The sequence below is a fragment of the Apteryx rowi genome, unplaced genomic scaffold (genome assembly GCF_003343035.1).
Source record: "Apteryx rowi isolate R43461 unplaced genomic scaffold, aptRow1 scaffold_542, whole genome shotgun sequence".
In the NCBI taxonomy this organism is placed as follows: domain Eukaryota; kingdom Metazoa; phylum Chordata; class Aves; order Apterygiformes; family Apterygidae; genus Apteryx; species Apteryx rowi.
The window spans coordinates 231,340-244,466 of NW_020450808.1; the positions used below are offsets into that span (position 1 = coordinate 231,340).

At 41.3% G+C, this 13,127-nt stretch overlaps 1 protein-coding gene across 1 annotated transcript in view; it reads left to right on the forward strand.

Moving 5' to 3' along the window:
* RGS20 (regulator of G protein signaling 20) overlaps positions 1 to 13,127 on the forward strand; it is a 42,097-nt gene that overhangs the window by 4,553 nt on the left and 24,417 nt on the right. Inside the window, exon 2 of the mRNA XM_026081320.1 lies at positions 1,272 to 1,274. Within this exon, the coding sequence (XP_025937105.1) occupies positions 1,272 to 1,274 (3 nt within the window). The remainder of the gene's footprint in view (positions 1 to 1,271; positions 1,275 to 13,127) is intronic.

Sequence of the window (13,127 nt, forward strand, 5' to 3'; positions counted from 1 at the left end):
TGGCTATTTTGTAGAATACTTACAGATTAAATCAAGATAATGAGGTAAAATAATATGCAGTTGATTTTACAGGTAAGCAAAGTAATCCCTAGGACAAGCTGAAGAACATTATTTCTCAATAGTCTTCTGTGCTGTTAAATTTTTTCTTGACCATGTATCCATTATTACAAGGATATACCTTGTCCCTAAAGTATTTTTATTAGTTAAGAAAGGGCTCCTCCTGCATATTTTTAAAGATTGTTATCAGTCCTAAAAGCTTCTGTGACCTGCAGTGTCCATTGGGGCCTGTCTCCTAAGCAGACCTACTAGGAGGACCAAGGCCCGTCAGCCTTGCTACAGAGAGGTCAGGTTGAAGCTGGAAGTGGTTTCTGTTGTTTGCAAGAGAATTCCTCCAAGGAAGATCTTGTTTCACTAATGGCTGCTTTCAGAACTCGGAAAATACTGTGGAGCACAGGAGGCAGTTTTTCAGGATTACTCCATACCAAGGTCAGTAACACTTATTAGGGTAATTTATGCTTTGACAAAGACTGTACTAGTTATTTTGCGTGTTAGAGTGCTCCCTTTCAACATGCTCATCTGATAGCACATGTTACTTCAGCAAGAACATTTTGCCTTTGAGGATTTACATTCATCAGGGCATGAATCTGTCAATCAGTTAAAGCACCTTTGGTTTTCTATATTGGGTGTGGGAGGTGGAACAGAATACAAATGTGAAGTTGGAAGTGAAAAATACAGGACTGGAATACAAAACAAACATTATAATAGCTCTATTAAATAAATATTCTCATATCTAAAAGACTTAGGCACAAACAGCATGATCCACAACAGGATGTGGTCACTCCACTGAACAGCATGAGAGCGTGCTGGGGTTAGGTGCCTCGTTGCCTGCTAGAATCCACAGTTCTGAGTTAGGGAGTAGGAATCTGTATAACGTGTGAGCAGAACTGAATGCATAAGAGTAGAATTCAGAAAGCCACTATTCTGGAGAGACGGCCATCAGCAGAAATACCAGATAACATTAGAGATACCTAACTTCCAGCTACAAGAAAGACATCTCCTTTCATTTGTCGATCGCAGACTCAAACTCTCTTAGGCCTTCCTGTCCGGACCCAGGAGAGTGACTCCTTTTACATCTGATAGCCTAGCACATACTCCTGTCACCCAAATTATGGGAGGTCCAGGTTCAAAACCTTCCCCTGTGGTGACTTGAAACCACATACCCCAGAAGGATAACCTAACTACTTACTGCAATATATCCTTGAGTAGGACAGCAGGTGTCCCTTCCTTCCCTTTTGCTGAAATTATTCTTTGTTGTATAATAATTTAATATCCCTTGGACTACAGAGGAGGTAGCGACTCTTTGTGTTTAAAGTACTTCCCAAGCAGAGATGCAAGTTGCTGTCCCTTCATCAAGAGATACTTCTATTTTCCTTTCTATTAGGTATTCAGTGAGTCCCAGACTGAAATCCATTGGGATCTAGCTCCCTTAGAGTGAAATTGGGAAGTTTTCCTCCTTCCCCTAGTCTGGTCGGCCAGGTCCATGCCAGGGAGAACACTTCTGAAAGCTGAGACTGACAGACCTTCACTGGCAACCCAGTGTCTAGGTCACCAGTCAAGGAGATCAACCCATACAAATTCACAGCAGAAGAAAAATCTGGACCTGTATCTCCTGTATTTCCAACAAATACGGTAGCAACAGAGCTTTCAGACATCTAGATCTAGCGGTGAGTCTGAGGCAGTGACTCCCAAATGAAGGGTGGTACATCCCTGCAATGCCAAATCAAGCCCATAACTCCCTCTAAGGGATGCATCATAAGGCCTGTTTCCTGTGTTGGGAGTTTCCTGTCTCCTTGAGGCATGATGGGATTTGGAGGATAATATATTTGGATATCTAGCTCTGTCCTTATACTGTAAGGGGGAAGCCCCAGGTGCATAGTTCAGACCTGTGGGTTTGGCTGGAAGCCAAGGTGGAGTACTGCATGTTGAGAACACCCTTTAGCAGACCTGGCCCCAAAACACATGCTCAGGGAGACACAAAAGGCCACTAGCAAAGCTAAAAACAGTATAGGAGAGTCATTCTCACTCTAACCGCTTGCTTACTATCCTTATGCAGCCTTGCAGAGGCCTTCCACATTTGGTTTAGGGTTTTCTTCCCCCAAGTCCCATCTGAATGTCCTGTGTACACTAGTGTGTGCCAGACAATTCAAACCATTAAATTTAGCTCCTTTAAAAAGTAATAATATACTTTGACCGGTAGCATCATGCATGAATGTAAGAACAGATGAATATGGTTTATGCAGGAATGATTCTATCAAAAAGAAAAAAGTTTTTTTACTGTGAGAGTGGTCGAACACTGGAACAGGTTGCCCAGAGAGGTTTTGGAGATCCTTGGAAATACTCAAAATCTGACCAGACAAGATGCTGAGCAACTGCTCTAGGTGACCCTGCTTTGAGCAGTGCATGGAACTAGACAATCTCCAGAGGTCCCTGCCAACCTCAACTATTCTGCGTTTTTGTGAAACAAAGAGAGCTCATCACAGGATCTTTTTAAAAACTGTTCCATAATCGCATGGCATAAGAATAATTATAAGAATAATTCTTTTTAATTCATAAAGGATTTTTCTTTCACGTCTAGAAACACAGTTCTGAGAACAGATACATATATTGTTCAGTGTTGTCTATGAGCCAATAATAGCTGTGCAGACAATAATCAGAGGGCATTCTTTTGCAAAAGCTGTCAAAATAATAATGTATTACACATTAACGGGTGGATTACTTGCATATTAATGAAGTTCAATTTATCTAGTCCTCAGGGATAATTTGTAATAATTTGCAGTCATGTGTTTTTCCAATTTAGTGATTTACATATTTTACCTTTGAAATAGCCCTAAAACTTCCTTCTTAACTGTGTACCTTTGAAATGAAAAAATGCAGAATCTTGGGCTGATTAGGATATTACTGTCAGAAAAGGAATTTAATGAATATAAAAAACAAAAGATAACCTGTTTTTATACTAATTTCAGAAATTTTTCAGCAAAACAATCTAGCCTGGCCTGAATTACTGCAAACTGTGTTTTCGTTAATACAGGAAGACCTTTTTTAAGTGTAACAAAATGTCATGCTGGCTACTAAATTCCCCACTCACCCTAGATTCTAAATCAACTGATTTAAGATATGGATAATTTATGATTTATAAATATATGATGTAAATATGATATCTGATATAAACCTATTAATCTACGATAGCCTTCCACCAACAAGAATCAACAGTTTAGATAAGGGAAACTGGAGAAGATAAGCAGCCCTTCCTCTCTGGAAAACCCTGGAAGCCTCTTCTCAAAAAAGCAGCTATTTTCAGCATCTGTGAAACAGGAGGAGTTAACCTTTACCCCATAGTATGTCTCTCACACCTAGACTGATGAAGCTAAATGATTTCCAATAAAATACAAAACTAAAATGTGGTGTCTTTGTGCATCACCAACCCCAGAGTGATAATATAGTTAGTGTTGTTCTGATCTATGTTTTTTCCTTCTAGAGGCTGATAGAGATCACCTGAGCACAATGTGTTCCCATCACACCCTATTTTATTTCCAATACACCTCATGTCCACTGGCGCAGAATAAGAAAAAGCAAGAAACATTGCTTTTGCCACTTCCACCTCAGATTTGTCAGGACTTTCAGAGTGCCAGAGGAGCCCCAAACTGCCAGGATAAGTCATGTCTGGGTCACAGATATGGGCTACTCCACCCTAAGCAGCAAATCCTTCCAGTGACCAGGAGGATGATGTAGGGTACAATATCATTGAAGGCAGATCCAGGTGGGAGCTGGATAGTGCCATCTGACCCATTCTGCTAGGGTCAGTCACCCCCAAGCCCTCCTGGCACAGGTATACCTCATCTGCTCTTTAAAAATCTCAGTCATGCAGATTCCACAATCTAGGCAGCCTGCTCCAGTGCTTCACTATCCTACTGTTTAAAACCCATATTTAACCTAAATGTCCCTGCTTCCAGTTTAAATCCATTCCTCCTTGCTCTACTTTGCTGTAGTGGACAGAGAAAGTAATTTATTCCTTTCCCTTCCCTTATTGTTTGTATACAATGCATGCTACCTGATACGTTTCCCATGAGCGGTGCAAAGAGGCAGAAGTTATGAATCACATACACATTTTTTCATAGCAAATTCTTTCCAGAACAAGTTAAGAGACACTGGAGGAATAGAAATGTTTCTTTCAATCCATTTAAAGCCTACTCAGTCCTGCACATTGTTGACCCCTTCCATGTCATAACAGAGCTGCTCTTCATTCCTTTTTGTTTACAGTTCTTTATAAATCATCTTCATTCATTGAGTCAAAAGAAAGATGCAAAAAGAATGGAAGTAAGTCCTACTACAAATACCTTAATTTCAAAATCCAGCTCCAGGTTGCTAGGTGATAGTTATGTGCATCCTGTTCAGAGCAGGTCAAAGTCAAAGCCTTGCCAAGCCAGGAAATGTGGAGGAGAGATCATCATACATCTCCCAGAGCCCACACAGGGAAAGAAAGCACCTTACTTACATAGAATACAGTATAAGGAACGTATGTTTCATCACAGGCATAAAAACCTAACCCTGAGGCAGGTCCAGAAGATATGCTGAAGGGGAAAGTTTGTGAAATGACAATGATCTGTGAACATGTGAACTGGTGAAGCCTGGTTTCCAGTGGATCTGTGCCTGGTTATTGACTGATTTTGATGTCTACAAAGGCCTGGCCTTTCCCATAGCCATTCCCTATACTGGGCACTGAGCCTAATGAAACTTGCAGGAACTTAGATGTTGATATCTTTAACTTTGATATCTTATTCTACCACCAAATTTGTTTGGAATCAGCCCAGGAGGCTAGCTGTCCTCAGTATTATACTTACAGTATTCTCCAAATAAAGCTAATCTAAAATTTCATATCTACTGTTAAAGGCAGTAACAGACTGCAGCAAAAGAGGAACTGCCCACTGATGATCTTCTTACAAAATGTCATATCAATTTTCCTGGTTCACTGTTGCAAGTGTTTAGTTACACCCATAAGAAAGATTAAAATTACTCTCAGGAGTCTAGAGATGTCAGGTATAGGCTGAATAATTCATGTAGAATAAGGAGGGGCTCAATTTTGTTTCATTACCTGTTCAGTTTCATTTGTGAACAAGGCCTAATTTCAGGAAGTAGCTATGATATTTCCAGAGACATCTTGTGTGACCTACTTTAGGACTGATTCTTTCAACTTAACTGCTACCTTCAAGATAACAAGAACAAGAACAGCAGATCAGACTTATATCTAAATGAGATAAAGTATTTGTTCCTGAATAGAAAAATAATTGATATTTATTATGAAGGGTAGAAGGATTATGATATTAGAAAGTATTAATTTTCTTGCATTGAAGCACTGGGTTTTGTAAAACATATGGTTTTCTCATTTGATTACCAAACCAGTTTGCTTAAACACAAACATTCTTATGGGGGGGATGTCTCTGTAGAAGGGAATCTCCTTTTAGGGACTCCTTATCAATCCTGGAATTTAGAATTTAGTGTGTGGCACTCACAATTTCTGTGGATTTTGGTACTCAGAGTTTGTACTCGGGTTCATACAGGTACTAAGATTGGGCCAGGGCTGAGTTGCTCTGTTCTGTCCCTTTGTCCTGTTTTTTCACTTGCAAATTATTGCTCTATTTAATGATCCAAATTACCTGGAAATCTACATGTCAATAAATGTGGCATATACAACATGTGATATGAGTTCTAAATAAGAGGGTAAAAGAGTGGATTTTAGTTTATACCTAGAGCTTCTGGAAGATTTGGCATAGAATAGCTGGATAGTTCTCCAGTCAGAAGACTGATAAATGAGTCATGTTCTTAAATGCCAAGGACGTTTCTTCAAACTGGAATTTCTTCAAGTTCACTGAAATATTTGATTCTGGAAGATGGTTGCTATTTTTATGACAGACTAGCTTTTGTCACTGTGCTGTGTCTATTGTGTTCATACAGACCCTGCAGGGGTAAGTGCATGCACATCATTTAAGTAAAATAGCATCTGCTTGAATGATTTACCCGATCAACAGTAGCATGATCAGACTGTAAAACTGTTTCAGACTCACGAAGAAGCTGTGCTCTCTCTTACATACCGTACTGGCTTATAAGCAGACACGCTTAAACAGAAAGAAAAGCCTAACTTCACTGGATTCTTACCAGCCTTTCCAAATCATCAGGAGCAATAAGTTTAAGCTGTTACAGATCAGAGAAGTAAGTACAGGCTATTGCAGACAGGACACTTTCAGTCCTACTTTGTGTTGTCAGCGTTCGGACATTTGTAGTTTAAAATTTGAAATGAACTGCAGAAAGGAGGTTAGGAGGGACATTTCAACTGCCCAGGAGAAGGACGTAGTCTTTAGAAACAGTAGGGTAATTTGGGGGGCTGCCACAAATCTGATCTGTCAATGACTTTTGAACAATAATGCATAAAGGTGGGATATAAAACTAGGTTTATCTCAATTTCTTGCCATCTGGACTTTTCTTCTCAGTCTAAGACTCCTAGAATTCAACTTGAATCCACAGCAAAGTACTTTGTATTTTTGAATACAGGGAAACATGGCAAAGAGCCCCAGAGTAGTCAGAGGAGGAGGCCTAGCCTGCAGAAGGGAGTGTCTGTCTCTCTCAGCATCAGGCAGGGGAAACACATGGTTTCACAGGAACACATCACATGCCTTTCCCCAAAACTGAGGACAGATCCTCAGTACCCATAACCTGTAACTCAGTATCTATGGCTTCAGAGGAGACCTGGAAACTGATACCATTTGTAAATCTACTCCTAAACAAGCATGAAGTTTATTGGATGTTTTCCTCTTCCTCCCATCATCATTCAAAGGTCTTTTTTAATATGTTGAAGAAATATTAGCTGCACTTCAAACTATTCTGTAATAAGAAAATACAGGTTTTGCTCTTCCTGCTAACATTTATCAGCCTAGAATATTCTCATTTCTTATACAACTCTTTTTAATCTTACCCTTCAGCGCTCTCTCATTGCCTGCTCTTTATTCTTTTGTTCTTCTTTTTCAAAGGAATTATAGCATAGCGCATTTTAGCTGAGATACCTTCCCATGTTCTCTGTCACATCCTGTGAGTTATATTATATTTCTTCCCATCAGCCTTTTAATATGGCTACATAATTCCTCAAATTCCTCCAGACTTCCTGAGGTCAAAAATCTGACTCTACTTACAGTCAAGTCAATGGCAGAAGTCCCAGTAGCTTCCTCAGCAATCTCGTCAAGCTAGAATATTACTCTGCAACCAGGCTTTCAAACTCACTTTGAACTATTCTGAAAATTCAAGCTGTTCAGGAACATTGGTTCCAGATTGATTCCATTAATCTTTCTTTCTGAATCAGTTCTGGAATATAACTACAAAATACTTTCTAGATCAAAAAATTGCATTCATATCAGTTTCGGAGTCTTATTTAATTTGACTATATTTATTACTTACCAAGCACCTATCTGCAATAATTAAGTTATATCATGACCCACAATATCAGGAATATCCCTGCAGGTCATGACTGGATATGTCTCTCTTGAGTAACATTGACACTGTGAAGAATTTTTTTTCCTTCACTAATCATGAAAAGAGGAAAATATTTGTAGTCTCCTGCTTTAGTTCATATAATTTGCGTTGTGGGCAGAGAAGAGGATTAATACTAGGAAGGGAAGGAACAAGGGAGGGGAGGGATATTGCTTTAGCATGTAACATTATTAATCCTCAACTGATTAGGTTCCCCATTCAAATTGTAGGTACACAGTGACACCTGCTGGAAGCCGGTAATGAGGGTTACTTAGCAGTTTGTCATCCCGTGATCTGGAAACTCACAAATCTTTGTACTTAGATTATCTTTTTCTGGTCTGCTTTTTGCCCAGATCTTTGCTATAGGTTTTCTAATGTCATTGGGACATATACTAACAGAATATTGCCTTAATGGGAGATCTTCTTTAAAAAAAAAAAATCAGTCCAAAACTGTAGGGTTTTTAATGGTTCCAAATAATTCAAAGATTTATGAAAAAAAAAAAAAGGAGGATAGAATTAGAGCTGTACATGAGCCTCTTGATTAAAAAATGTAATTGGCATTGCATATTTAACTGTTTATTGACACATATAAGGCAAGAGCATCAACTAGAATATAGTGGGACTTCAATTTGCCAAACAGGGCAAATAAAATGAATGGCATAGTGTCTTAATGCAGCCATACTCCATCAGAGATTTCCTGTTTGTGTACGTCATATTGCAATTTCTGAGTAGACAGTCTTTGCCCAAGTTGCCGGCTTCCTGGGTCTTCTGTCAATCTGCCAGAAACTCTGAGTCACCAAGGGTTTCGAGTGCATGAGTCATGCCACAGACCCCAGTGAGAAGGCTCAGAAACATCAAAGTACCTGCATGCCTCAGCTGCACCAGGGCCAGGACATGGAGCAGAGCCATCACTGAGCTGACTCTGACGCTCTGAAACCTGGCATTCAGACCTATCACTGGAAAATATCGCCTTATTTCTAATATCTAATTCCACCTCAAAGATTATTTTTCTTTAAGCTTCCTCTTCCTTTGAAGTAACAAAGACATGATATGTAGGAGTAGAAAGAAAACAGGGTTGTGAGTGGAGACAGCAGAGGCTAATTTCCAGACTTCCAGAGACTTCAGAGTAGATGCTGACTTGGACAACTCAATAGATCTGGAGGTTCACGCCAACTGTGGATTGACTCTTTGGTTTCCAAAGACAGTGTCTCTGATGTATATGAAGAAATGTGTTTCGCCACTCTCTGAAATGATACCTTTCATTATTGCTTCAGATGTAAGCTGCATATAGATCCACATATTCCCATACTGATCTGCAATTTTGGCAAAGGCATAGTATTGTATAAAAGCAATCATTGTGTAAAGAAAAGAAACAGAGGCTGATAGTTTTGCAGAATATATATTTAGTATGGGCTGAGCCTGGGAAACTATACTGCCCTAGAAAACAACCTTATGGAGCTGTAAAAATTCTCAAAGTGCTAAGCAGAGAGACAAATGGTAAACAATTCTGACTGCACTGAGTGTTAAGCCAACTCTAACAATTACAATGACTTTTTCAAGCACAACTCCTAATTTAATGCAATGTCTTAGCACAAGTTTTAGCAGGGAAAACTTCATTCTCAGGCAAAGGACTAAGAGAAGCCTTATGCTTTAGGCTTTGGGTGTATATCATACTGAAAGATTACATTCTGACAATGTAAGTGACATAGCCTTGGGCTTACACAAAATAAATTCTTACCAGAGAATTAACGCATTGTTATCCATGTTTATGAAAAATCAAGTACCAACACACATCCCCTGCATGTAGGGTAAGTTAATGCTCTACGGACTGCTCCACACAGCTCTATGGTTAGTTTTACATGTTTGAAGACTCTGGTTTATTCTGCCTTCCATCAGCCTTGAATCTAGATCTTCTATTTGAAATCAATTACTAATAGTTCCATTAAGAAAAGTTACTCACACCTGTGAGTAACTAAGGTTGAAAGAATACAAATATTTAAGAGTTCAGGAAAGCTGTTGCCCCAAACTTCCCTTGCATTGTTGACTTCAAAGTATGGCTACTTAAAATACGTTCTTTTAAAAGTATACATAGGTTTACATTTTAAGGTTTCACTAAAGGACAAAATACAGCATATACTAGAACATTGCTGATATTAAACAAAAACAAAAAACAAAAAACAAACAAAAAAACCCAAAAAAACTAAGTTCAACTAAAGTCTCTGGAAAGCCATTTTAATTCTAAAAATATCTCCTCTCCCAAAAGAGTCTAGCCAAAAGTGATTTGTAACAAGTGCACTTTCACGTCAATGAAAACAGACAAAAATGGCTCCTTACTTTATATTTGAATTGCTCCCTAATTCACTATGAATCGGCTCCATTCCAGAGTCAAGAAACTCTGCTTAACAAGGTAAGTGAGCAGGAAACACTGAAACAGACTAGTTCCTGCAAAGCCTCTAGGCCATCAGTTCCTTCACATACAGAGGTGGACGATCTCTCCTTGGGCACGGAGCAGAAGTTCAAGTGTGAGGCCCAGTAATCTTAACACCTTAAAGCAAAACAAGCCAAGAAAAGCTAATATGCCACCTATTGTGTCACCTGTTGAAGTGCAACTGCTAGAATGTTGAAAAACATGCTGAATAATGTGTTATTAAAATATGGATACACATTCTATTTTGCCTTTATTATAACCTGCTCTTAACATTTTCAATGAGAATAAATAAAAAATTAACACTCAAATTTGCAATAATAATAATAATTAGAGGTTCCTTCATTCCCACAAAGACAAAAGGAGGAAAATACATTAACCAAACAGGTCTACAGAGAGAGAGAGGCTGCAGTCTAAGGAACATGCTAAAGGACAATATTAAGTAGCAAGGGAGTTCCCAGAAAAGGCCACTCCTTTCTGATACAGAATAAAAGAAAAATACTGAGTACTGAACAGAGCTGAAATGTCAAGTTCCCTTCTAAAAGTTTATCAATAATTTTTGTTGACTTGGTGAAAAATGTTCAGGAAAAGTCTAGCAGATTTTCTAACACCTTATATACTAGTAGCTAACATCAGTAATGAAACTGAGTCATGATTTAATATTTACTTTGTATGTTACAAAAAAAGGTGTTACTATGGGATTTGAGGGTAATTTTATTAAATATATTTATATATTCATACATATATTTATATGTAAAGACTTCATTTTTAACGTTTTTTTGGAACAGAGACCAGACCCATGCCCATGCCTCCTGTGCCTATCTAGGTTATCAAGACACGCTCATTTTGCTTTCTTTCTCCCTACCCTAGTGAATTGCTCCTTAAGTTGAATTTACTTGTGCAAAGTGGGGCAGCAAAAGTGGAGAACAAGAGTACAGTCACAGACACACCCATACAGGACAGACTGCTGTGATGGTTTGGGGGGATTTTCTTAGCACATGGGAAACACGCTCAATTTCTCTTAGGGAAAGGGGTTGAACCTGTGTCTCTCAGCTCCTGAAGTCTCTCAACTTTAAACCCCATGTAAAAGAAGGCCAAGCACTTGTTTATGCAGTCTTGTTTTATGCAGCTGGACATCAGCCTGTATCCATTAGTCAGAGAGAAAACAGGGGGAAGGTGCCTATTTTACTAGTTCTGAGAGGATTTAGGCATCTAAGCAGCTCAGCAGTTTCAAGATTTAGGTGGTCGTATACTTACACAATAGTGCAAACATACATGCACACAGGCAGAGTTGTCTACAAGTGGCAAGCCCTGGAAGATACTCAGTTTAAGTGGCTTTGTTTACCTAAAAGCGCTCATGCTAGGGAGAATGAGTGAATCTTCTTATGCAGTACTATGCATTATTAATGTTGAAAAAACTAGCCATCTTTAATAAGGTGTTATTTCATCATGACCTCCCCTGAGAGAAGTGTGAAGGATGGAGCAAGGGCATACCTTCCAAAGGCATTATGTTTTGCCAGCCTTTTAAACCTGCACTTGTTGAAACACACTTGCTAACATCCAGGTCACCTGGGACCATAGTCTGGAGAAGGCTTAGGAGAGTCACCTCTGCTCAGTGACTCCCCTTTCCAGCAGAGAGACTAGGAGCTGGATTCAAAGGCCAGCAGCGTTAACTAGTGTTTTCACTTGATTTCAGGATACATAAGGAATCACCATGGTGCACTTGCTGAGTCCCTCTTCCCTTTTCTCTGCTTAAGGAGTGAGACAGTATCATTTAATCCTAATTGTCAAGCCTGTAATATCTCCATAGGTCCTGACCAGGCCTTGGCACTTATAATATTTAACATCCAGTCATATGCTTTATACCACAACCAAAAGGGCAGAGATTTGCAGGAGGGCTCCTTGCCACCAGGCAGGAGAAATACTAATATGGGGAGAAAAAACATCAACCTTTCTATTTTTTTCTCTCCCTCAGGAATGTTGTCCAGCTTCCACCCTAGCTCACCTCTGATCAAACCTAAGGGAACTCGCCATGCTGCTAAGCAACAGCAGAATCCCTGTGTGTGCAGGAATGGCAGCTTTCCCTGCAGGTCTCAGCTCTATTGAGCAGCTTCACCTGGAGCTAACGGCACCACAGCCACGTTCTCCCACTGCTGTAGCCATGGCTGAGGCCTCTGAGGATGGTGCCATCCCTGTGGGAAGGGCTGGTGTCACAGTACACAGACTTCAGTTCCTCCCTGTCTATTTGATGCCAAGAGAATGGTTGTAGGTCAGAACTCGGGAAACTGCTTTGGGAAGGGCTGCTGCATCGTGATGGAAAAATGAAGCCAAGATTAGGAAAAGGCAGAAATCAGTGCTAGAGGAAAGGGAAGGCAGAGCCCCGCAGGATCTCCCAGGGGCCTCCCTTTTCTCTAGCACTGATTTCTGCCTTTTCCTAATCTGGGCTCCTGCTCTATTGGGGTGGCTTCATCTCCCCAGGACCATGACGTCCAGCTAGGGAAGGGAAGGGTCACGCTCTTCCGCAGCTTGCAAACTGGAGAGGCTTTGCCGAGCTGCGAAGCCAGAGGCCGAGTAGCGGTGCACAGGGCAGGACCCGCCGGCGCAGTTTCAGCACCATGGACAGGGCGGCGGCGGCGGCGCGGGCCCGGCCCCGGGGAAGGGGAAGGGGAAGGGGCGGCCCCACGGCGCGGCCCCCGCAGGGCGTCCGGGACCCGCGCTGGCAGCCCGGCCCTCCGGGAGGTGCCTGTGCAACTGCTCCCGCGGCGTGGGTATTTGGGGGGGAGGCGGGCCGTTTGCGTGCAGGTTGTAGGTGGCCAGCCTTGTCCCCATGCTCCTCCGGCACTGCCTCCAGTTCTTAGCCCCAAAGGGCGCTGGCCGGGTGCAGAACGGGGCACTCGCAGCCTCCCCGGGCTGCACCCAAAGCGGCAGCCTGGAAGAGTTAGAAACCGGCAGCACGGCTGAGGCGGCGGGGCCAGCCCGCCGCACCGGGCCGGAGAGTCGCTCCCGAGCCGGTGGGTCCAAGCCCGTCACCTCGGAGCAGCGCTGCGGGGGGGACCCGCTCGGAGCCGGGCTGTGAGGGCGCCTGCCCGGCCCCCACTAACGCTTGTTTTGTGTTTCTCTCTCTCCCCCC